Source organism: Tachypleus tridentatus, chromosome 2 (assembly GCF_004210375.1).
Source record: "Tachypleus tridentatus isolate NWPU-2018 chromosome 2, ASM421037v1, whole genome shotgun sequence".
NCBI classification, from domain to species: Eukaryota; Metazoa; Arthropoda; class Merostomata; order Xiphosura; family Limulidae; genus Tachypleus; species Tachypleus tridentatus.
Genome location: NC_134826.1, coordinates 127,481,924 through 127,506,379, shown reverse-complemented (window position 1 = coordinate 127,506,379; position 24,456 = coordinate 127,481,924). Strand labels below are relative to the sequence as shown.

The 24,456-nt window shown below is 35.5% G+C and overlaps 1 protein-coding gene across 1 annotated transcript in view; it reads right to left on the bottom strand.

Moving 5' to 3' along the window:
- Nucleotides 1-233: 233 nt before the first annotated feature.
- LOC143245065 (uncharacterized) overlaps nucleotides 234-24,456 on the bottom strand; it is a 32,467-nt gene continuing 8,244 nt past the window's right edge. Inside the window, 27 exon segments of the mRNA XM_076490869.1 lie at nucleotides 234-759; nucleotides 1,221-1,546; nucleotides 1,870-1,990; nucleotides 2,229-2,668; nucleotides 2,953-3,103; nucleotides 3,310-3,923; nucleotides 4,113-4,464; nucleotides 4,788-5,032; nucleotides 5,725-6,016; nucleotides 6,019-6,064; nucleotides 6,479-6,762; nucleotides 7,254-7,429; nucleotides 8,187-8,352; nucleotides 8,757-9,086; nucleotides 9,455-14,509; nucleotides 14,512-15,710; nucleotides 16,604-16,861; nucleotides 17,525-17,681; nucleotides 17,990-18,263; nucleotides 18,583-18,765; nucleotides 19,203-19,537; nucleotides 20,082-20,234; nucleotides 21,059-21,342; nucleotides 21,515-21,659; nucleotides 22,295-22,444; nucleotides 22,989-23,156; nucleotides 23,443-23,608. Of these exon segments, the coding sequence (XP_076346984.1) occupies nucleotides 619-759; nucleotides 1,221-1,546; nucleotides 1,870-1,990; nucleotides 2,229-2,668; nucleotides 2,953-3,103; nucleotides 3,310-3,923; nucleotides 4,113-4,464; nucleotides 4,788-5,032; nucleotides 5,725-6,016; nucleotides 6,019-6,064; nucleotides 6,479-6,762; nucleotides 7,254-7,429; nucleotides 8,187-8,352; nucleotides 8,757-9,086; nucleotides 9,455-14,509; nucleotides 14,512-15,710; nucleotides 16,604-16,861; nucleotides 17,525-17,681; nucleotides 17,990-18,263; nucleotides 18,583-18,765; nucleotides 19,203-19,537; nucleotides 20,082-20,234; nucleotides 21,059-21,342; nucleotides 21,515-21,659; nucleotides 22,295-22,444; nucleotides 22,989-23,156; nucleotides 23,443-23,608 (12,211 nt within the window). The 3' untranslated portion in view covers nucleotides 234-618.

The following is a 24,456-nucleotide window of genomic DNA, read 5'->3' as shown; positions in this document are numbered from 1 at the left end:
TAAAACGTATAACAAGGTATGCCTACAAACGTATATCACAAGGATAACGTAAAAAAGTGTAAGTGATTTAAAGTTGTATATGAAAAAAAAACAATATTTAGAATTCAGCTGTTTTTAAGGGAGGAGATTATTGTTCTTGGCAGTTTAAAATGGAGGCTCATTTTAAAGTTAAACGAGGCTTGATATTTTAGTAAATCCAAGCGAGCACAAGAAATACGTTTCAGAGAGTTAAATAAAATCTGTAAATTATTTTATTAGCTTTTCTTGTCAGATTATAAATACATGCTTTAAAAACAATGAGTATGATTCATTACATACCAGTTACACAATATATTTTCAAATTTTACAAATACATTTCGTATACTTTTGATACAATACATTGACAATAATTATTATAATAGATCCTTGCATTGCTTGGGCATCATATTATAGTGAAGCTATTGAAATAGGTAATGATATATGATTTTACATTATTTATCATAATGATCATTGAAACAAAACACTACGATGAATAGGTTACATATGAAATTCTTACATTACTGGAACTACACATAAGATTAAATGATATTATAATCACAACTTATAGGAATAACTATGATTTTCTGATGTTTCAGAAGTTCAGTACTCCTTCCACATCTTGCGTTTCTTCCCCTGCAGAGGTAGGTCCATGTAGTCCTCAAAATCATCATTCTGGTCATCATCATATTCATCTACCTCTTTACTGTTACTATCACCAACTTCCTTGTTACTGTAGATGGGCTGTAAACAATATACCACGAGAACAGGCAAATATTAATTGACTTCATAAGCTGTGGATTGAACGAAGCATATCACACTAAAGAACAATAAGTGATTGGTTCTTTAATAAAACGGTATGGTTATCTAGCTATGTTGAGTAGCAAATAATATATTTGCTATTATATAACCGAATTTAATATTAAGATATGCCAGAATTTTAAAGCAAGGTTCTTTGAAAACCAAGAGTACTTTTTTTTGTCGCGTGTAATTTGTTTCAGGTGTTGCATCGTTAACAGTTACATTGTAATTTTGCTCTAGATTATAAATAAGTAGAAAAAAAAGTGCCATTCTCGCTATTTTTGTAATATTTCTAAATGTTTCATTATTTGGTAAAAATTTCTTTATTCGTATACACGTTCTTTATTTTTAAGTTGGCTATTTCAATAATGTGATAATATGTTATAAAATACTTTCGAACTTACAATATCCCTCACTATTATAGGATTAGAGACACAGGCTTGGCACATCATCTTGCCAACACCATCTTCAGTTGCAATGCATCCACAAGTTTGGCACTGTGATTGTTCTGCAGTTAGAGCCATACGACGGGTCACGACGTCGATGAATTTCTTTGCCTTTTTCGCGTTGGTTGTTAACTTTTCTGTAGTGAAGAACGATCCCTTTGATTCCAGAGCTAAAGGCACGCAATGATCTTTGGGAACCTTAACCTGTGAAAGGATAGCCTTGTCTCCCTTCAGTTGCTTGTCTTTGGCATCTTTTAGCGAGTAGGCATAATTGAGGTCCAAACCTAAATAATTCACGTTTTAGTTTTTCTTAGAATAAAAAGTGACAGGAGTAGATTATGTGATGTTACAAGTCTGCCATGATTACTAGTTACTGTTGCAGGAAACATGATTACTTTTTCCATATACAGTACTAAAAATAGCGCATGTTTGTAATTTAGAAAATACATAAGGATTTTATATGTATTGTTGTTTATAGGTCTTGGGAATTAACGTAAATATTAAAATCTGTTTATGTATGTATATTCCTTCTGAATAGAGCATACAGACAGCTAAGAACACGTGAAAGAATAAATAATGTAAGGTTTTAGTAAAATGCAAAACTAACCTAGCAATCGCTTTGCTTTCTTCGACTTAGAAGCCGATTTCATCTCAAATTCATGGTCCATTAGTATATGGAGGGTGATCTCACTGTCCAACAGTGTCTGCAGAATTTCACTGTAGTCAGCCTATTAAGAGTGTTGAAACAGCAAATGAACAAAATAAAAAATATATTTATGTGTAAGTTTCAAGAACGATATGAGCGATACAGTATTCTATGAAACTAGACGAAATTAAAAATAATATTACAATAAAAGTTGACTATAAAGTTTCAAGTTTATGGTTTAGAACATTGATGGTAAATTATTCTTATTTATTTAAAATGTAAATCGTATGTCTTTTACAAAATATATAGCTTATTCTAACCTTCGTGTCTTCAGCTTCACAAGTAGTGCATTTGGCAAGGACAAAACTCTTGGTGGCTCCAGCATGGAAGGGAAGTCCAGCGGCAAAACGGATGGCGTGGAAGATGTTACTTGGACCGTCGCCAATGGTGAGACTAGTTAGTGCTGAGTCGATAGAACGGATGCTGGCAAATACTTGACCATCACTAGTGTGAACATGGGGGAAACCATGAACTCCGTTACCTCCAAACCCAACAACGGTGTAACGTATATCACTGTAACCCTTCTGTCGGTAACTGCTCTCCACCCCTCGAGCCATCTTACCCAGCATCGGCATCACATCTTTGTTACATGCTTTCTCCTCCACGATGAATACAATGTCTGCTACTTTGGTAGGTACTTTCTTGATCACAGACGTTTCTCCCTCCAGTAGGATGGTACCATCATAATTTTCACATCGTACTGAAAAGTTAATAGTGCATGCACTTATGTAAAAGTTATCATTAGACAATTGTTCGTGTCAAATTTCTTGACTCTACGTTTCTTATGGAAATAGTTAAGACGTTGTCAATCACTTTGTTTATGAATGTTGATAAAAGTTATAAGGTCAAAGAATGTAAATTGCACCCTTATTACCAGTAAGTGTTAATTTCAAGTAATAAAACACATCTCTTAGGTGACAGAATTGTGATTTCTAAATGTGTCATTAACTCTTGTATTATTGAATTGAATGCATTTACACATACCACAAGATTTGGGCATCTTTACTTTTACGCCAGCAACTTTACAATGAGTTCTGTAAGCTGCAGAAGATGTACAAATGGCGTCCGATTTTCGCTGAATGTCAACTTCTGAGAGATCTCTGACACACATGTCAAAATATGGTTCTGGATTAACCTGTTAACAAAGGCAGAAACGTTTTAAATATTGTCCGCATGAAATAACAAATGACAATCTTTGATATTATAATCTAATTAAAGTAAAATTGGTGCAGACAAGCGTAATATAGTTAAAATACATAAATGCGTTTTTCAACAGCTATTCAAAGCTTCAATGCAGGTTAAAACTAGTTTATAAACATTAAAACATAAAATAGTACTAACCTGTTGGAAGCAAGGTCTGAGGTTAGAGCTACTGTCATGGAAGATCTCATTGCATCTTTCTTTAGCTTCTTCAGTGACCACTGCTCCTCTTCTAGGAGAGGAAGGACGGCAGACAGCAGACCCAATCTGCCAGCTACTTGCAAACTTTTCGGGTTGGTCGACCAGTCTTCTTTCAGGAGTCATCATGTCCAGCTGAGGTTCGTTGTCATAAGTACCAAAGAGGCCAGCAGTTTTACCAAAGTAGAAACCTGACATTTCAAGACTACAAACGTCATGAATGAAATTGCAACGGACATCGATGCCACGAGCATAATGGATATGCACAGTGTTGTCCTCTCTCTTAGCGACAATCTCGCCAATTTCCACGGGTAGTTCTACCTTGGTGTCAGATATAGTAACTTTGTAGTCTGGGCTGATCTCAATCTTAGCATCATCAGTTATTACCGTTAGAGACTTCTTAACGACCCTGTAGTTGTTACGAGTGTATGTGATGGCAACGGTGAAATTTCCATCAGCAAAATCTCTTGCTAAGAGATAACTACACTCCCCAGCAAAATCGAAGTGAAACTTGTCGAAAGTGATGTAGTGGTCGTTTCCAGCAATCATGGCGTGGGCTGTGAAACAATATTATTCTAAATCAGAGTTTTCTAGATTTAATTAACAAAATTCACGTTTATGCGGCAACATTATTTATTGTTATTCTATGAATAATATATCAAAATTAGAGATTATAAAAAGTTTTCTTGATTGGTGACTTAAACACCCGTTATATTTAGCAGTAGCAAAACTACAACTCTACATACCTGTAAATGGAGGGATCCAGTTCTTGGGGTTCACGAATCGTATCATGGTGTAATAACTATCCCACACATATAAATCTTCATTGATCAATTTGTATTTGAGATCCTGAAGGTGCTGGTAGATAGGGTAGGTGGTGATGTCCAGTAAATCTCGAAGGTTTTCATGAGTGGATGGTAGTTTAATGTCGAATCCCACTTGACCTCGTTCTGGTTTGAAGGTATAGCTGAAACCTGAAACCATACTGGACCAATCCTGGACAAGTTCTTTGACTGATTCCAAAACAGTGTCTTTCAACTGATGGTATATAGTGTCGATGATATAATCAAATCCAAGATACCTGGCAACATCGATTCCCTATAAAAAACAAGGTTTGTGTGTTATTATTCTAAATAAATTTGCTTCATTCTATTTGTGTTATAAGTACAAAAGCTGCATTTATTTAATTTAACTATTGTGATAAAGATTATTCGAAAAACAAGTTCTAATGAACTATTTGCAATGTAAGGATAAAAAAAATGGAGAATAAAGCTACAATTCAGCAGCTGTGGTTGTTAAAGCTGTTATTTCAGTAACTGAAATGTACAGAGCTGGACTTGGTCTTTTAGCTTGTAATAAAATATGATAAAGGCACGAGAAAGTAAAAAGTTGACCAATAACTTTGAGGAATCATACCATACCTTGTTGTATGTGTCTCTAGAAAATTCTTTTATTGACTCTACATGGGGATGACGATGAAAGTAGTTATAGTAGTTTGAGAGAGAGGATACAGATGTGCTAAGACCTTGTTTGAAGTTATTGTACATATTGGAGTAGTAGCTACGATGGAAAGCGGCGATGGTGGATTTAACCCTGTTTATGTAGTTATTCAAAGCAATGTAATAAGGGTGATTGTAGATCTCCTCAGCCAGGTAATCAACATAATCTGAAAGACATATTTATTATTAGTTAAAACCTGAATTCTTACATTACTCTTACATTTTTTTCAAGTTAAGAATGCGCAAGTTTTTTTGAAAAAAAACAACTTTGCTCTAAGTACCGCGCAATGTTTTGTAAAATTAAAACATACGACGTAAGTCATAAAAATTATATTTTCTTTAGAATTAATTTGAAGGCCTGGCATGGCCTAGCGCGTTAAGGCGTGCGCTTTGTAATCTGAGGGTCGCGGGTTCGCGCCCGAGTCGCGCCAAACATGCTCGCCCTCCCAGCCGTGGGGGCGTTATAATGTGACGGTCAATCCCACTATTCGTTGGTAAAAGAGTAGCCCAAGAGTTGGCGGTGGGTGGTGATGATTAGCTGCCTTCCCTCTAGTCTTACACTGCTAAATTAGGGACGGCTAGCACAGATAGCCCTCGAGTAGCTTTGTGCGAAATTCCAAAAAACAAACGAAACAAACAAACAGAATTAATTTGCTTATGAAAAAAAATACAGACTTTCCTCTCACTTGTTTGTTAAAGTTAAGCACAAAGCTACACAGTAGGCTTTCTGAGCTCTGCTCACGGATATCAGAACCCAGTTTCTGGCGCTACAAGTCCACAGACATACTGCTGCGCCACTGTAGGCCTTTTCATTCACAATATAATATTGTGTAACAGCTTATTCTAAGTTTGTTCTCACCTTTCACTATCTCCTTCACCCCTAGATATGTGGTAACAAGTCTTGAAAAATATGTTTCCACGAAGGGAGTGTATCGGTGGATGAACCATTCTGTGTTTCGCACGATCAGATAGCTGAAATCAGTGAGGTAGATGGTAACTGATTTTGTCCATTCACGGATATTAATGCTAAAATCCCTGATAATACGAACTGCTCCGTAGATAGCACGGCCGTAGACGTCAACAATGGTTTCCAAAATTAAGTTGGATTTTTCAATAATGCAACTGAAGACGTATGAGAAGACACGCCCAGTCGATACGATGCCATTGTAAAAATCTCACCGCTTTTACAGATGACGGAGCTAGATTGATTAAATAGAAAAATACACTTTATTAATCCCAATCACACACACACATATATGACAACTCAAACTTGGCTGGTTCGTTGTTAAGCATAAAGTTACACATTAAACTATGTGTTTTCACCACGGGTATCGAAACCTGGTTTTTAGCGCTGGGGGGAGACTCAAATTACTTCTCAACTCAAATTTATAATTAAATCAGAGTCTACATGTATCTCCCACTTGATTTTGTGTGTTAGTAAAATTACAGTCCAATGAAACAAATGGGCAAGGTACTGGGAACTGCAAACAAACATGCCTAATGTGTCGTGTGAAAATATTGAAGATAATAAAAATATTACTGTTTTAATATGTCGTACATTCGCCTACTTTTATTATATCTGATGGTATTTGATATAGAAGACAAACACTTACCAAACAGACTCTGCAACCATTTCAATACCATTGATGATATCTTTGATGTAGAACTCATTTCTTCTGTACATTTTAAACATCTCTTTACTAACTAATCTCATTTCATCCTCTAAGTTAGAAATATCCTGCTGCATCTCTCTGTAGAAAGGCTTCAGTTCCTGAGTCAAAGACCTCTTTATTAAAGATGTCTTGGAGTTGAGTTCCTGAGAAGCTTCATCGTAAACATCATTTATGGTGGATGAATACATCTCGTTGAAACGCTCGTAATTGTTGGAGACTACCTCCTATATATATATATAACAAACACACAGTATGTAATATGATGTAATGTCTTGTTTTGAATTTAACACAAAGTTACACAATTGGTTGTCTGTGCTCCGCCCACCACGGGTAACGAAACACGGTTTCTAGCGTTGTAAGCGCAGATAGTCCTCGAGTAGCTTTGCGCGAAATAAAACAACAACAACAAAAAACAAACATTTCTAGCGTTGTAAGTCCGCAGATATACTGTTGTGCCACTGGGGGCGGGTTGTAGTTAACACAGATTCCCTTATTATTATAATTGTATTTTCACATATATTTTAATAATATGAGTTTTGAAATAACATATAATCAAACGTAATTAACATAATTAACAAAGGTGCTTCTTTAATTTATTCTACATGTGTTCTTTTCACTTCACGATAAAACGCAGAAAGTATGAACGAGAGAAATACTTTTGTTTATTTAACCTGTTTTTAACATGTTAACAAAAGTGATTCTCATTTTAACCAACCTTAACGTCATCCATCATTTCTCGTCTCCAAGTGATACGGCCTCTAAGAACCTTAGCTTCCTCTAAACCAAAGTCAAATAGAACGTCAGAAACAGACTCTCCATGCTTGATGTGGTTGATCTGAAACTGAGCTGCGTCCTCAGGTAGGGCTGCTCTAATATGGATTCCGTTGTTTTCTAATTTTAAAGAAATACTTTTAGGCTTTCTTAGTGTTATGGAAAGTCAATGTTTATTATTTATTTGACAATAACTTTCGTTACTTTAGATATTCTATACTGGATTGAATGCACTTTGAACTAGAAAAGAGAGAAAAAAGGACTGCAGTCATCCTAATTTTTCAATAGCTAACTCTTGAAAAGTTATACATACACGTAAGGCTTCTTAAAATCAAACGTATTAGCTAATCATATACGCAAGTTACGAGAATAGAAAACTTCGTCTGGCAAATACCGGATTACAAAAAACGTTTTATAACATACAGTCTTGGATATTGTCTACATTTTTCACAATTAGTAGGTTTTACATCATTAATTTATCCAACACAGGCGAAATATTTAGTTTTGTTTATTGATTTCGGAAAATCGCGCACGGGCTGTCAGAGCAAGTTGTCCCTAATATTAAAGTGTGTGTGTGTTTTCTTATAGCAAAGCCACATTAGGCTATCTGCTGAGCCCACCGAGAGGAATCGAACCCCTGATTTTAAAGTTGTATATTAAAGTAATAGACTAGGAAAAAGGAGAACGGGTAGTAACATTAACTTTTGGAGTATTTAATAGAGTAGGACTTGACTGTCATTATTGATACGTAATCCTGACCCCACCGAGTGGGGCACGTAAACTAGTAAAATAACATGAACCATGAATCCTCAAATTCACAGTCCGGTACGTTAACTACAAGGCCATGCCCGACCACAAGCGATAAAATATGGCCTACCTGGTGTAGTGATGTTTAGGTCCATGTTCATGTGTCTTTTGCTCAACCTGAAGTGAGAGTGAACAGGGCTGTAGTCATTCAGCTGCTGTTCTAAAGCAGCTGTGAACTCATGATCTCTGTTAAACATGCGACCAAGCATTTTTAGCTGGTTGCCACCGGCTTTCATCTGAAAACACAAAACACATACCAATGAATATTGTTTATCTTACACCACGTATTACGTAAATGCCACACAATCAGATACACAGAAACATGAAGTATGTTATTTTAGTAACACCTTCATAAATATAGTGATGCCATTTGTAGTGTTTACAATCTCATCTACAACACTCTGTTTGCGAAACATAAAGTTTTGTAGCATCAAAAATTTCAAAGTAATACTAATTTGTTCTTTGACCTATTTATAGTGATATTTGACGTAACCAAATGGTTACATCAGATTCACTAACACTTTATTATTATGTATAGCATCAGATTATATCAGATTCACTGACACTGTATTATGTATAGAATCAGGTTATATCAGATCCACTGACACTGTTATTATGTATAACATCATTTTACCCTAACCTCAAAATGGATTTCCTGGCGTAGCTTCATTATCTTCGTCTTCAGTTCTTGGACGCGTTTCATTCTGTTGCGATCAAGGTAGTCAAACTTCATGTCGAAAATGTATTCATCATTATTGTTTACGAACTGGCCATTTACTGAGATGTCAATGTTGGTAACTGGATGCCTGGCATTGGCTTCAATGGTATACTTAGATTCTCCCCAGCTCTGGATATTCTTACCTCTGACCTCTACAGCCATCTTATTCTGACGATATCGGGAGTAGTCGACTTCAGCTTTGGCATACAACTCAGATGAAGAAACCGAAATATCTCCGAGAACTACGAGATCCTGAAGAAATAAAAAGTAACAAATGAGTCTTGAGGAATATACTGATGTACTGAAAGGGAGGAAAATAATTTATTAAGACATACAAGGCAATAATCTGATTAATCTAATAACATTATAGGGAAATTAATAAAAGCATTTTTGAAGCTCTTGAAAACTGATAATTATGAGTACGAAATTAGATAAAAGAAAAAGATTCCGAATACGGTAAATCGAATTTATACAAAAATTACAATATGTAACTGACTAGTCTTACAATACGACTCAGAACTATTAATCAGTAAATATTTTAAAATAATGTTTTAAACATACGAACATTATTTTTATGCCTCAAGATACGTTATCTACAAAACTTAGTTTTACTCACTCACCTTAGATAGACGAGGGTGTTTCATGGTCATCTGAATTTTGTAGGCTGTTACAGCTTTTCCACTTTTATCTTCATATTCGAAACCAAGACCCAATCGCTTGTTTACGTCTCTAGCTGCATCCCACGAAAACTCCACGTTGATATTTTTACCATTTTGAAGAGGTTCAGTTTCTCCCTTAAGCTCAAATGTACGACCTGGAAGACTCAGTTTACCAAAGATGTCTGTACCTCGTTTTGATGATTCTACTAGCCTGGCTTCGTAAGAGATGGTGCGACGAGCTTCTACGTCCCAAGTGAGTTCAGTAGCATGACTAAAGTGCGACCAGGTACTTTGGTAGATTGTATGAAATAACATTTTTCTGGAAGGGATGTTAGTCTCAACTTTCATTTCTATTCCAGCTTCAAGAGACTTCGCATCAAAAGCAAAACCAACGGCAGCTAATGGGAGCTGGACGTTTACATTTCTATGATGTCCCTGAGGTTCGTACACAGATGATGTTTCTAAAATGAAGATTTTACGACTATTATATATAATTTCTACCTCACTCTTCGTGTTGTCTTTATTTAAAACCTTGTATTCAATGTTGGTGTTTTTGAGTATTTGTAAAGGAGAAATGATCTTCAGCTCTCCTGAGAACCCTTTACTGTTAATTTTGTTTTCAAAGTTGAAAACAATTTTCTGGTTGTTTCCCCAGCTGTACTGGAAATTGCTGAGAAGCCTTTTAGAATTGCTTTGCAGAATAATATTTGTTTCAATGTTTTCCCATCCACGGAATGGTGTAGTAAGGGTAATTTCTCCTCCCATGTTGGTAGAATCACTATAGCGGAAAGACATGTTGACAACTGATGTCCTGTACACAGGGTCCTTAAAAACAACACGAATATTATGGAGTTCTTGTTCAATTGTATAGGTTATAACCAAATTGTAGTTCTCATAGCCACGGAAAGGAGTCTTAACGGTAATCTCACTATTCCAATTATTAGGGGTGAACTTGATCGTGGTTGAAAATTCTACTTGAGGCTTTTCATTTAGTTCATAACCAGCAGCTGCTACTAGATTTTCACCAAAATATCTATAGTTGGAGTAGACTGTATATTGGTTTTGTTGAAGAGTAAATGTAACCCTGGGATTGACAAAGGTCATGTCATTGTTGTGATGCAGAGTAGCTAAAAGATTAATGTTGCTGTATCTTCGGAAAGGAAGCTTGGTGTTGATGGAAACATCATACATACCGGTGTTATGGCGAACTTTTCCAGAAATTGATATCTTTGGGAAAGTATAGGTAGACGTCTGGGCAACAAAAGACCCCTCTATGTTCTTAAAGTTTTCATTAAGAAATTTCGTATCAACTCTTGCCATTTTCAAAATCTCAAATGGAGTGTTGATTGTGAAGAAAGCCTCCATTCCTTTCCAACCACTGTTACGTATGTTTCCAGCCACACGCAATTCACTTGTAGGCGTCTTAATCAGAAAATTGCCTTCCATAACTTCATAGTTTTTATTTAAAAACTTGCTTGTGACTGTAAGAGACTTAGGATTAAAAAGTGGTGTTTCTATTCTTACTATGCTCTCTATTTCTGTATCATATAATTTAAGGGTTCCTGAAACAGAGTGAGAAGAATAAGGAGTAGTCAATTTAAGCGAGGTTTCGAACTCACGATTATTGCTATTAATGTACCTTCCTTCAAATTCAACTGAACGTCCTACCAATAAGCTGCTCTCGACTTTTCCAGAAAGCACAACTAAATCTCTGCCATAATTATACACAACCTCCAAGCTATGCTTATCAAATTTAGTACCCAAGCTGATATCTAGTTTTATCCCTTCATATCCTTCACTTGAATAGGTAGCATCAAAGCTGAAAGGTCCATTTTTAATAATCGGACTTTCAAAACGCACCTCAACACTGTAGCCCTGTTGAATCTTTTGCAAGCTTCCAGCAAAACGGTGACTAACATAAGGTGTATACAATTTTAAGGCTGTATTATAAGCATTAGAATTAGATGTAAGCTCTAATTCCAGTGTTACTTTATTGGTAAACAGTAGAGAAGATTCAATTTCTAATACCATCTCCTTAATAACGTTGGAATTCTTTAACACTACCTTTGTTCCATGCACTGATGATCCATATGTCAACTTGGCTGAGGCTTCAAATTGACTATTCCAATCGCTCTGAATATCAAAGCCCATATCGATGTTTGAAGAATATAAGAATGGTAAGTCTAGTGTCAATTTACCTGTTATGTGACGGTTTCTGTTATTATATAGATCTCCAGTGATGGAAAATCGTTTGTTTTGGCTGTTTCCATTAATGGACAGCTTTTTTCCTTCTCCAGAATCATATAGGCTTCCACTTATATCTATTGGACTAATTGTCTCAAAGGGAGTTGTAAATTTGAAGCTACCTTCTATTTTCTGAGCATTATTTTCATTCAAATGTCCTTCAATACTTATTTTATGATCAGGATTTGGAGTATTCAAATTAAACTTCCCTTCTATAGCCTCTCTTCCAGTTCTATCAAAAATAATATTCATGTCATATATTTCATTATTCCAGTTAACGTTCGAATTGAATGAAAACCTTCTATCCAGATTCTTCATAGTGGATGAAAATTTTATGTTATTGTAAAGGTGGAATGGGGTTTTGATGTCAACAGTTATTTCATCAGGATAGAAACCATTATGTTTAACCTTGCCTGTGATGGTTATTTGTTTTGTAGGCGCCCAGGTTGTAGTAAGAAGTCCTTCATATTCATAATAATTTTTCTGGATGCGCCCATTCACAGCCATATCCTCATATCCCGAGAATGGAGTACGAAGTATCAAAGCAGTGGTAAACAAATTACTCGTTATTTCATATTCAAAAGAAAAGTCAATTTCCTTACCAGATCCCCATGTCAGTGTGCTATGAAACATGTTCTTATTTTGGTCTATATTAGCTTCAGCTCGGAATGCCTCATACCCTTGAAATGGACTATTAAAGGAAACTGAAGACTTAATATCATTTCTTCCGTAACTAACTTCTGTATATACCTTCATTTTTTGATCTTTAGGCCACTGGAAGGAAATTTCTCCACTTTTCTCATTACGGCCAGAAATATACTTTCCATAAGCAATTAGCTTTTCATAGTTACGAATTGGACTTCTGAAAATCAGATTAGCTTCTCCTGTTCTTCTGTCTGCAAATAAAAATCCACTAAGTGACAGCTTACCATTTTCTTGGGGGGCATATTCAAAAGAGAGCTCACCAGTCTTATTTTCGCTCGTAAGGTCATACATTCCTGAAAGAGTAACTTTCTCGTATCCATAAAAAGGACTAGAGTAGATAATACTTCCTTCAACTCGCTGCATTCTATCATTTGCCAAATATCCATCCAGAGTAATTTTCTTGGAATCATTCCACTGAATTTCAAGTCTTGGTTTGTATTCACGGTCATTGTCTTCGTAGGTGGCTTGGATCAATAGAGACTGGAATATATCTGATGGAGTCAGAAGTTTGAAACGAGCTTTAATATCCTGCCCTTTCCTGTCGTGTTCATTTAGAAACTCTACCAAGATGTCAACTGGAGCTTGTCTATTGAGAATAAAGTTTGTGTTGTGTTTAAATGCATCGGAATGAAAAGACTGTTTGGTTATTATTTTAGCAGATCTGAAGTTCTCAAATGGAGTAAATATTTCCAGTTGAGTTTGGAAATTTAAAGAGTCCTGAAGAGTAAATGTATGCATAACTTGAAAAACGTTTCTATCATAAGAAGCCTCCAGACGACTGTTATACCTATCCTGTTGATTTGTATCGTGGGCAATGGTTATTTTTACTTCTTCAAATCCAACATATGGAGTGGTGACTACAAGGGCACCATTCAAACGTCGTTCGCCATAGCTGATTGAATGGGTTCCACTAAGATCCATTGTTATTTTGCGGTTTCCGTAAGTTATCTCACCAACAGTTTTCAAATTATCACTAAACTTGTGGGAAAAGTCAAAGGAAATACGCTCCAAGTTATGAATGGGTGTAGTGGCAAGAAGCTTGACTGTTGCATCAGATATTGATCTAAATGTCCCTTCACTGGAAACAGAGACTTTCTGTCTACCCGGAAGAATTGCTTCAATGTTTGCTTTAAATGTCTGTCTATAACTTTCATACAAACCACTGCACTCAATGTTTTCATACCCACGGAAGGAACTTGTAAAGTAAACTTTTCCATTGACATTTGTATTGTAGTAAGTGTTTTTATTGGAGCCCTGCATACCAAACGATACTCGCTTATAATTCCAGTTCATTTCAGTATCAATATTAACATTCCTACCATCATTGGTGTAAACAATATTTGTTAAAGCAGACTCAAAGCCAGTAAATGGTGTTGCTACTTCAGCTTTGATTGAACAGGTACGTTTATTGTTTTCAAGAGCATGTTTTCCATCAAAATCAAATGATATTTTCTTTTGCACATCCCACTGTATCTCTACCTGTGACTTCACATGATGCTGATCTTGAGTATGTAAAACAGAAGCAGAAAGGTCTCTGAATGTTTCGAATGGACTGGTAAAGTTAATCCCTCCACGTATACCTGAACCAATAAGAGATCCATATATTCCAGCACTGATTTTTCTATTATATCCCCATTGGAATTCCAACTTATTAGACATATCAGAAGTGCTCATTTCATGATAGATGTCCATTTGCATCCTTTCCTGATTTGGATTGTAAAATTTGACAGTACTTTGTAGGAAACAGCTAGCTCGATTGTTGTAATATCGTCCTTCAGATGTTAGGGTGGTTTTTCTTGAATTCTGTTCTATAACAAAAGCATTTTTCCATTCTTGACCATCGTCACTATGGCTTAGATGAACATTATTGCTTTGAAATCCGTCAAAAGGTGTCGTAAGAGTGATGTCAGTTCGTATTTTGCGTTTATATGATGAGATATAATTGTCAGATTTAATCTCCATGGCAATCTTTTTATATGGTTCCCACTCCAATTCACCACGGGTGTTTAGTCGGAAGATTCCCTTTGTGAAGCGGGTATCAATCTCATTGTTGAAAGAAGCTTTCACTGTGCGTTTAAAACTTTAACAGTGATAGCGCCTGTTTGCCCAGTAGCTATATCTTGATATTCAGTATCAATGGTTATTCGTTTGTCCTGGTTATGGTCAGCATCCCACTTCAAGTCCAGAGAACCAGTTTTTGTGGTCTTCGTGTTTGTAAAGTCTACAGTCCCAGTGATATGGCGGATCCCTTCAAGGTTGGTGTCAAAAGTTGCTTTCATACCATTACGGCTACCTTCAAGGACAGCAACAGTAGAATAAGAATTACCAGGGAAAATTAACATACCAGAAACTCTGTGGTTCCAAACAGAAGTTGTTGAATAATCACCTTGTAGACTATATTTTTTTCTAGCTACTTCGATATTAGTTGTAACTGCATATTGTCCTGGTCCAGCACGAATGTAACCGGCAATATTGATGGGACTTGTGCGTGGAAGTATGATTTCAACATCACCTTCATGCCTTAACTGGTTTCGGCCACTTTTATTCTTGTAACTGGCCGTCATTCTCACCTGTTCCTTTTGCCACTGTCCATTGATAGAGACATGGTAATCATTGCGATTGTTTTCAGTAACTTCTCCAGCTAACCTCATCTCTCTACCAGGATATTGAAGTTGGGCATCTGCTTTTAGCTGAAGGAAACGGGTGTTAGCTTTGCTCAGTTCTATAGCAGACATAATTTCTCTCCTTCCACTATATTTGATATTAAGAGTATTGGACAGGGAATTGTCATTATTTCTGTGCTTTAAGCGTAGAACATAATCGATATCACGTTGAGGATACTGGAATTTCAAGGTAGCTGCTATTTTGTTATCGGCCAATGATCCTTCATACCGCAAAATTTCCTGGATTTTTATTTTGTGAACTTCTATTCGGCGTCCGTCACCAAAAGAAACATCGAAGAGATTTTCCAGGTGACCGTCAGTGCTTTGCATTTCCCAGTTCACTGCAGTGGCATATTCTGGTCTGGCAGTACTTTGCAATGTGATAGCACCAGTGTATTTAGTGAGAGAGTTTGCTGAAAAGTCACGGAATTTGCCTGTGATATCAAAATTCTCACGCTGTCCTTCCAAAATCTTGTAATCTATGGCCAATTTGGTAAACACTGATGATCCAATGTTCACATTTCCTTTAACAGTTGTATCTAGAAAGTAGGAACTAATACCAATTTCTCCTTCGTAGCTTCCACGGTCCTTGATGTCTAGATCTCCTGCAAAAACATAATAACTTTTTACAAGAAAGACTCATTATGATAACCATCTGGATAAAAAGAAAACATATTTAATTACATTATTATACATAATTGAGTAACAGTTTCGTTGCAAAGACATTTAATATAATCTAGTGATCAGTGTTTTGCTTGTTTAAGTAATAGTAAGTGAATATGTTTTTTGATTAGCCTCAAACAGCGCATATTTCTTTTATGTAGTTGATTGAGTAAACCTTTCGTCTTTAGACTACTTTTACTGTTGTTAAAACTTTCCTGTCAATAACGTCAACAGTAAAAGGGGTTATAAATCAATGACTGGAAAAATTATAATTAACCTTCAGAAAGATAAAGACTGAAGATTTATTTAACTTACTTTATTTTAAACTATAACGAACGCCTTTTGCTATTTTCAAACATTTTTATGAATAATTTTTACATGTAATAAATGTTTAACCTGCAGTGGATTTTTAACTAGAGTTTATTGTTGTTTTGAATTAAGCACAAAGCTACACAATAGGCTATCTGTGCTCTGCTCACCACGGGTATCGAAAGCCGGTTTTTAACGTTGTACGTCCGCAGACATACCTCGGAGCCACTGGGGGGCAACTGGAGTTTAACTTTATTCAGCTAACGTACTAAGAATAGTGTATTTGATTAGCTAGTTATTTAATACAGAGAAAACCTTTTTTTTTTACTATGTACGATTATAAATAACTGACAATTTCTGAATTTCATTCTTATTTGTAATGGGGCTACATATATTTATTTTAGTCTAGTTAAAAAAAAATCAATATCATAAGTTTTAAGTGGATATGTATTTTAAAGTATTTAGATATCAGTCTTCTTTGATATAATCCATATATATTAGTTATAGGATATATGTAATACATTACCTTTCACCACAACCGGTTTTTCGGTAAGATCTTGGATGGTAAGTTGTCCACTATATTTTTTACCGTATACCATAGCAACATAACCCTTGGTGTAAACAAGTCGTCGACTAGGGATTCTGACCTCAAGATAGGGTGTAAGCCGTAAGGATGTGCTACTTCTGTCGGTGCCCATACTGGTTACAACTGTAAGTTGTTCTTTGTCATCCATGGTGAACCGGATGTCAATTTTCTTTTCGGTTTCGTCGTTGTTGTATTTAGCTGAAATAACAAATCAGATTTATAAGAAACTTTCTGGCCACATTGAAAACAGTTTTCTTCCCGCATTCTTTAATGATATTGGTGTTTCGATAATACTCTGAAGCTAAATTTAAATACGTAAAGATATTACAAATACTCTTCAGAAGTTATGTTAACAAAATCGTTACTTGTGTAACTGAATTTGTTATTGTTGTTTGCTAACATTCTGTATGTTAAAAATCAACAAAAAACATTTTATAAAAATTATAGTTGTTTATAGTGAAGCTTGTCGAAACACAAATAAAGAGGATAAGAAAGATTAAGTCTTAAAAAGTTACTCTTTGACAGGTGAAGTTGTCTCCCTGACGAGTATCCTGCTGGTACAGCGGTAAGTCTACGGACTTACAATGCTAAAATCAGGGGTTCGATTCCCCTCGGTGGACTCAGCAGATAGTCTGATGTGGCTTTGATATAAGAAATGCACACACACACTCCTTGACGACTAAAAATTAAAACAAAAAATGATATTCCTTGTGCTCCTGAAGGAGACAGGTTCATCTATCTAGAGTGTTAGAGTTTTTAAGATCCAGTCGTTTCAAATACACTTATAACAAACGTGCAGTGATTTAAGTCTTAACTAAAGGCAAATTCTGCAAACAAATATTAATCATTATAATTTCCTACCATTTACTCCAAATTTCTTGAAGGGACTTCTTAGTTTAAAGTCAAAAGACTTCTCTTGCTGATTGAGTTGAATGTCAAGGGTCATTTCGCGATCAATAGAAGACTGAGGTGTATTGAAAGACACAACAGCTCGGCGAATATATTCATCCCTGCCCACCTATGAGAAAATAAAAATATTTCAAATTTCGCACTTTAGGTTTAATACCAACCAGCAAGGTTTTCTATACAAAAGTGTAAAAAAGAACTTGTGTCGAATATTTGTAAATAACACAGTTTCAGTTACTCACCATATAACAATTATTCACTTGTTATATTATTTTATAAGATTATATTTCGCTAAAGACGTGGCCACAATTAAAAAGTAATCAAACTTCAATATTATTTTGTTAGGGAATAAATAAATACGATTAAAAATTAAATTACAATACAAGAAACTTAGATATCGTGGCAAGGAAATGAAATCACCTCATCGTTTCTTAGACTTGCTTCGAAGTTGTAACTTGTTAGAGTAGGGTCTGCCTTGCGAAGAGACAGTTTAATGGAGGCTGGTCCGCTGAAAGGAAAGAGTGGAGCGTCACCCCTTCTTCCACGTGGAACAGGAAAACTCATTTCTCCACACAGTTCCATTCCAAGCATTCGGCCAAGATATTTACTGGTACACTTGCTGACTTCAGCTCGATCTTCTTGCTTCCCTCTTGCTTCTTGTTCTTCATCGCCATGTACCAAATAGATTTTGCTCCTGGTAAATACCAAAATGTTTAAAATGAATCTGTCTTTTATCTTTTATCATTTCATATATTTGGAAAGAAGAATAACCAAAACCATAGAACGCACAATCAATTTTCATTCATCTTACACAAAAGTATCTATTCACTGGAGTAACTGTTTTCCCCAATCTGATTATCTATTTAAACTAACTAGTCTGGACCTGATTGGATGGTGATATTAAATACTAAATATTCTATAATTTTAAAGCTTCACTCCCATATATGTTTGCTTTGTTTTTCTCAGAAAACAATGAGAGACTAAAACAAATTTTGACGCAATACATTACTTACTGGATATCTACAATCTCGATGTTGTCACGAGGCATGTTCACCTGTACGCGAAGTACCTTGCCATCTTTGACTTCTACCAAGCCATCCATAACTGTGGAAGAATGAAGTACAGCAGCCACCTTAAGTCCTGACTGGGCTACATTAGCATCGACTGTCATCAGAGTGGAGAGTTCGACAGCACCGCTGTAAAATGAAAGTACAAGTGAGTAAACACTTCTGTGTTTCATGTTCACAATGAGCAACTCATTAAATACTCATTTTATTTATGTATTTTACCACATTGAACTTAAGGATGTATATACAAGGGTTAAAATTCATAGTATTATTTAACCTGAGAAAATAAACTGACTTTTGAAATTGCATTTTACAATACTTTTGCCAGAGTAAAAACCTCCTGTTTGTGTTAAGTTCAAGCATTCAAATAGGTTCATTTCCAATCCGCAAGTCTGAGGATACTTTTTTTTACACATAGTTTTATGCTTACAAGTAAGGGACTGAGTTAAAATGCAAACCCAATACAATCTTCGACCCTGATTAACATTAATTACAGTTGAATAAAAAAGACAGAATAACTGGCTTCAGCATACTATACTTTCTGATCATTCTTAAATCAAGCGTACCTTGGCTGAAGATGGCCGCGTATGTCCACAAGTCTAAACGAACGAACATCAAACCTGCCACCCATTTTGAGTCCAACTGTGGCAGTTCCGTTGACAGCTAACCGAAGTGGTAGACCACTGCTGGTTGGGATTGTGTAGGTTGTGTCTAAGAACATGAAGCTCTTGGTAAGCTCTACGTCTTGTTCTTTTGCAAGCCTAAGAACCATGTCCAGGAGCCCCTCTTTTTGGGATAAAGTTCCTAGTTCTTCCAAACGAGAATAAAAGAGCTCGTTTCCAAACATTTTCATGTAGATAGAGCCAGAAACGTCTTTGTGAAATTGCGAATTGGCATTGTACTGAAAAAACAAAGAATTTGCACATTATTTCTTCGAAGAACGCCAAATTTTCATTTGGTAATGTGAAGCAATAAGTGTTCAATCTTTTTTTACCTGTTTCCATTACATAGAAATTCAAACTATAGTTCTAAGGGTTAAAATTCACGGTACCGTTTAATATAAAGAATAATCATATAATCAATGATTACTTTTTATTGGTCTATCGTTGCTTTCAAATTTTCAGTTCTATTAAAGAAATTATATCAAGTTGTAGAACCTAAACAAAACTATATATTTATGTAGGTCTGTGGAAGTTATACGTACACCGTTTCACATGTATAGTTTCGAGCGTAGCTTCATACTTCACATAATAATAACAACTGTACAATTCAGAGTTGTTTCAGATCCAGGTTAGTAGAAATAAATAATTCAATAGCATCTCACTTTGAGTCTTTGTCAACATATTAAACATATTGTATGAAGTCGTTCAAAAATTACGGTATAGGCTACAAAAACAACAGCACTAGGTTATCTGTATATTTGTATAAACTATCGTAAATCTTACCACAGCTTCCAATTCATCGATCTTGTTGTCTTTGATGGACCTCTTTTCTCGGAATTTCTTAAGCATCTTGTCTACAGTTTTCTGGGGAAAGTAACCCTCAGGGCCGAAGAATCGTTCAACTAGTTCTTCCATACCTTGCATACGGCCACCAATCTGAAATTGTAAGAAGGGATATGTGATCAAATTAAAGAAAAATAAGATCGTTATTTAAGAAACATTTAAGAATACAAATTATAGTGAATTAAACATTTTAGATCATAAAAGAGTGAAAAAGTCGTCGTTATTTCACGTAAAGTTAGGATCATTAGGTTACTTGTACTAAAATTGTGTATGTGTATTTACTTATAACAAAGCCACATCAGGCTACCTGCTGAGTCCACCGAGGAGAATCAAACCATTGATTTTAGCGTTGGAATTCCTTAGAATTACCGCTGTACGAGCGGGGAACCAGTAACTTGAAGTTATTTGTTTATACATTCAATGTTAATAGTCAGATGTTGTTTGATTTTTATTTCAAATATTTGCATAAAGCTTCAGAAGGATTACACCAGCTGTCCACAGAATGAAGTGAAGGCAGCTAGTTAACATCACCCGCCGTCTTCTCTTAGGCTACTGTAATCAAATAGTGCAGAGTGCGATTTTGCACCAATAGGAAGCTAACCGCGGACTCTCGAGTTCATTGTCAGGCACACTAACCGCCAATTCACACTTAGCCCTACAAAAGTTGTTAAATAATATTTTTTCACATTGAGTCTAGATTTGATTACGACATAAACATACACACAAATTAGCTTTCGTGTGATATCATTGGCTTTCTATGAGTACATGAACAACTTTTACATTCGCAAACTATGGCATGGGTTAAAAATGTAAAAACTAAATTTATTATATGAATTATACTTGGCTGTAAATAAAAAATAAAATTATATTTAGTTAAACTGTTAAATATTTATTGTAGTTAGGTATGTTGGTGTTACCTCAAAGAGATTCAAACTGTTTCCAAACAAGTCAATAGTCAAGTTCAACATTCCTGAACGGGGGAGGTATGACTCTGGGGTGAAGATGACGTCACCATCTACGTGAACCCCACTGTTAATGGAGTCCATGAAGAAAGAGCCTTCAAAGTAGCGAGAGAATTTACGGATATCTGTGTTGAATTTGTTCATAAGATAAACATTGAAGAGGATATCTTTGATGTCCTGTTTGATGGGGTTGGAGGTTTCTTGAATGCTGGTCAGATGTGTCCAAACGAAAGAACCAACTATAATGTTAAAAAAATACCAAAGTGAACACAAGACTCAGTCATTACAAAATTACATATAAGACTAATAATAAGTATATATCTCAATGACCCTTGGTAAATATTAAAATAATCATTTAAATATTTACGCTCTACCCCTAGTATTTTAATTTCTATCTTTGAATGGACTCACCTTGGTTAACCACTTCTTTCTCCAGCGTCTCCTTAATGATATTGATGACTCGTAAGTCAGGACAACGCATGACATTCATGTAAGCAGCAATACGTAACTCGGTGTTTTCATTGTAGTTGGTGTAAATTTTCAGAAGGTTTTCTCGCTAAAAAGGAAATATTAAACCAACTTTGAAGTCGTAAGATAAAATAATTATTTTCTTATGAATATAGTCATCATTTATAAGTCGAGGTTGCAAAGAAGTGAGCATTTAAGACTCGTTTAATGATTATTTCTGTCTTCATTTAACCTTGCGTTTTGATGAGGTTTTCAAAATTTGTGGCTTGCATAAATTCTGTACGTATATTTTTGTAAACGTATAAACTCGAGCTATTAATAAAATGTTTCGAAAACATATGATGATTTTTAAATCAAAATCGCATAAATTATAGGCATGCTGGTTCTAATGTAAGTTATAATCTTCCAGTCTGTAAACTGTTATAACGACTGTTTTTCTCTGAAATGAAATAGTTACGCTACAGGAACACTGATAATAAATATAGATACAACATAGAAACCCTTAGTGTAACAACTTACCGAGATACTAGAGGAACATTGATAATAAATATAGATACAACACAGAAACCCTTAGTGTAACAACTTACCGAGATACTACAGGAACACTGATAATAAATATAGATACAACACAGAAACCCTTAGCGTAACAACTTACCGAGATACTACAGGAACACTGATAATAAATATAGATACAACACAGAAACCCTTAGTGTAACAACTTACCGAGATACTACATGAGAAACGGCGGAAAGCCTTGATAGCGGCAAGTCTGGTTTCTATGTCTAGCTGAGGATTAGAGTAGCAATCATGAAGGATGTCCACCACATCTTCATCCACTCCAATATTTCCGATAGCTTTCAAGGACAACAGGACCTGTATTCAATAAAATATTTAAATATTTAGCAATCTGGACTGATGTATTAACAAATAAAATAACTAAAATTCACTTTGTTTGTATAAAAGTTAAAAGGTAAAAATTTAAGTCTTTGCCAAGCATATAGGTCTGTTATTATTGGATCCCGGCTTCAAGTGACACAAGTGAATGAGAATGGTAACCCATCACCCTGGGCGGGATGCCAGTCCTTCGCATGATGACCGCCAGATAACAGTTGGTATCCACCATACAGGTGTGTAGATTTTAACAAGTGGGGAAATGTGTCTGGTTGAAGGACTCAATAACATGGCAAGGACCAGCCTCGAAATGGGAACTATCCGACTAAAAGTCCAAAACGTGAAGCCAGTGAGCCATTTTGTCCGTCGACAATGAAACAGTTGTCAGTATTATTCAGAAAAATATCCTTTAAAATCTATCCATTATCCTTCTCAAGCGTGCCAGTTATACTGAGAAACATATCCACTCTCGATGCTCTCGAAATGATTCTGTATTAACCATTGTCTTTGCGAAAATTAAACTTACCGTTTTGGAATCTTGAGCAAGGCATTTATTTCCAAGATTAGCAACTAGACGTCGCACCAAGCGCTTCATTTCTGGTACACTGCCACAGTCTTCATGAGATCGACAGAAAGTGTGAGCGAGAGAAGAAACACCCAGGATGGCTTGGCCATAGCTTCCATCTATTATATCCTAAAAGAGCAAAAGAAATGACTATTACGTAACACATACTACGTGTTTCACACTTTATATGATAATAGCTACTATTAATTCTGCTAATTTTAAGTTTGTATACAACAATTGCACGACTTGTCTTAATAATGATTTAAGTTGTAAGCATATATTTCTGGGCAAACAGAAAAAATGTTCTGTCAATTATTTGTGACATTAGATATGAAAGATCAAGGAAAGATACAAAGATTATCACTCATGAAAAATCAACAACAACAAAAACATGTTGTGTAAAAGGGAAACTTACAACAAGCTCTCCAATCATTTCAGCTGTTGGGTTTTGCAAAAATGTCAGTGAAGATAGCCACATATTAGCTTCAGAGTCGGAAACCTCCTTCTTGGTGACGAGTTCTTTGATTAAACGAACAGAGGCTGTGGAACCAACCGCGGGAATAGCGTCAACAACGAACTGCCTGATGATAAATCATAAATATTTGTGTTAAGAAAATACTCGAAATAATTTCAGGTGATGAAAAAATTCGATATTTATTTCTAGTTAGTTTACAACTTAATTTTCAGAATACAGTAAAATATTATGGATATTCGTGTTTAGAGTTGTATATGGTTATTATGAAATATCTTTCCTACAAAATGGATTCCATTTCACGAAAGACATTTTTTGTATTTTGAGACCAATAAACATGGATATCTCATGACATGTAATTCTAATGTTGTGTGTGAAAATTGTTTTGAAGCTACTTCACCTGTAAAACGAAACAAACCAATGTTCAATTCAAGGTTTCAACTGCTTTTTTTTTCTCAATTTATGAGACAAAAATGTTATAACAGAAATTACTTAATATTTTTTTAAAAAACATAAAATGTTTTATCATTCTGGTTCTCCACTAACGAGCTTGCAATACATATGTATTCGAATCCTCAGTTTTGAAGGCCATGTGGTTAAGGCACTCGACTCATAATTCGATGGCCGCAGGTTCGAATTCTCGTCACACCAAACACACTTGCCCTTTCAGCCGTGGGGCGTTATAATGTACAGTCAATCCCACTATTGGTTGGTAAAAGAAAAACCCAAGAGTTGGCGGTGGATGGTGATGACTAGCTGCCTTCCCTCTTGTCTTACACTGCGCGAAATTCAAAACAAACCAAACCACTTTTGAATTACTACACTTAACACGATCTTAGGTTTTTAGCATTAACCAAACGTCTGCTTTTCTGTAGATATTTTAACGATGAATCATGTCTCATTTTAGCAAACAACATTGATGTGGTCGAGGACTGAGGTATTTACTCTATTCTCAAT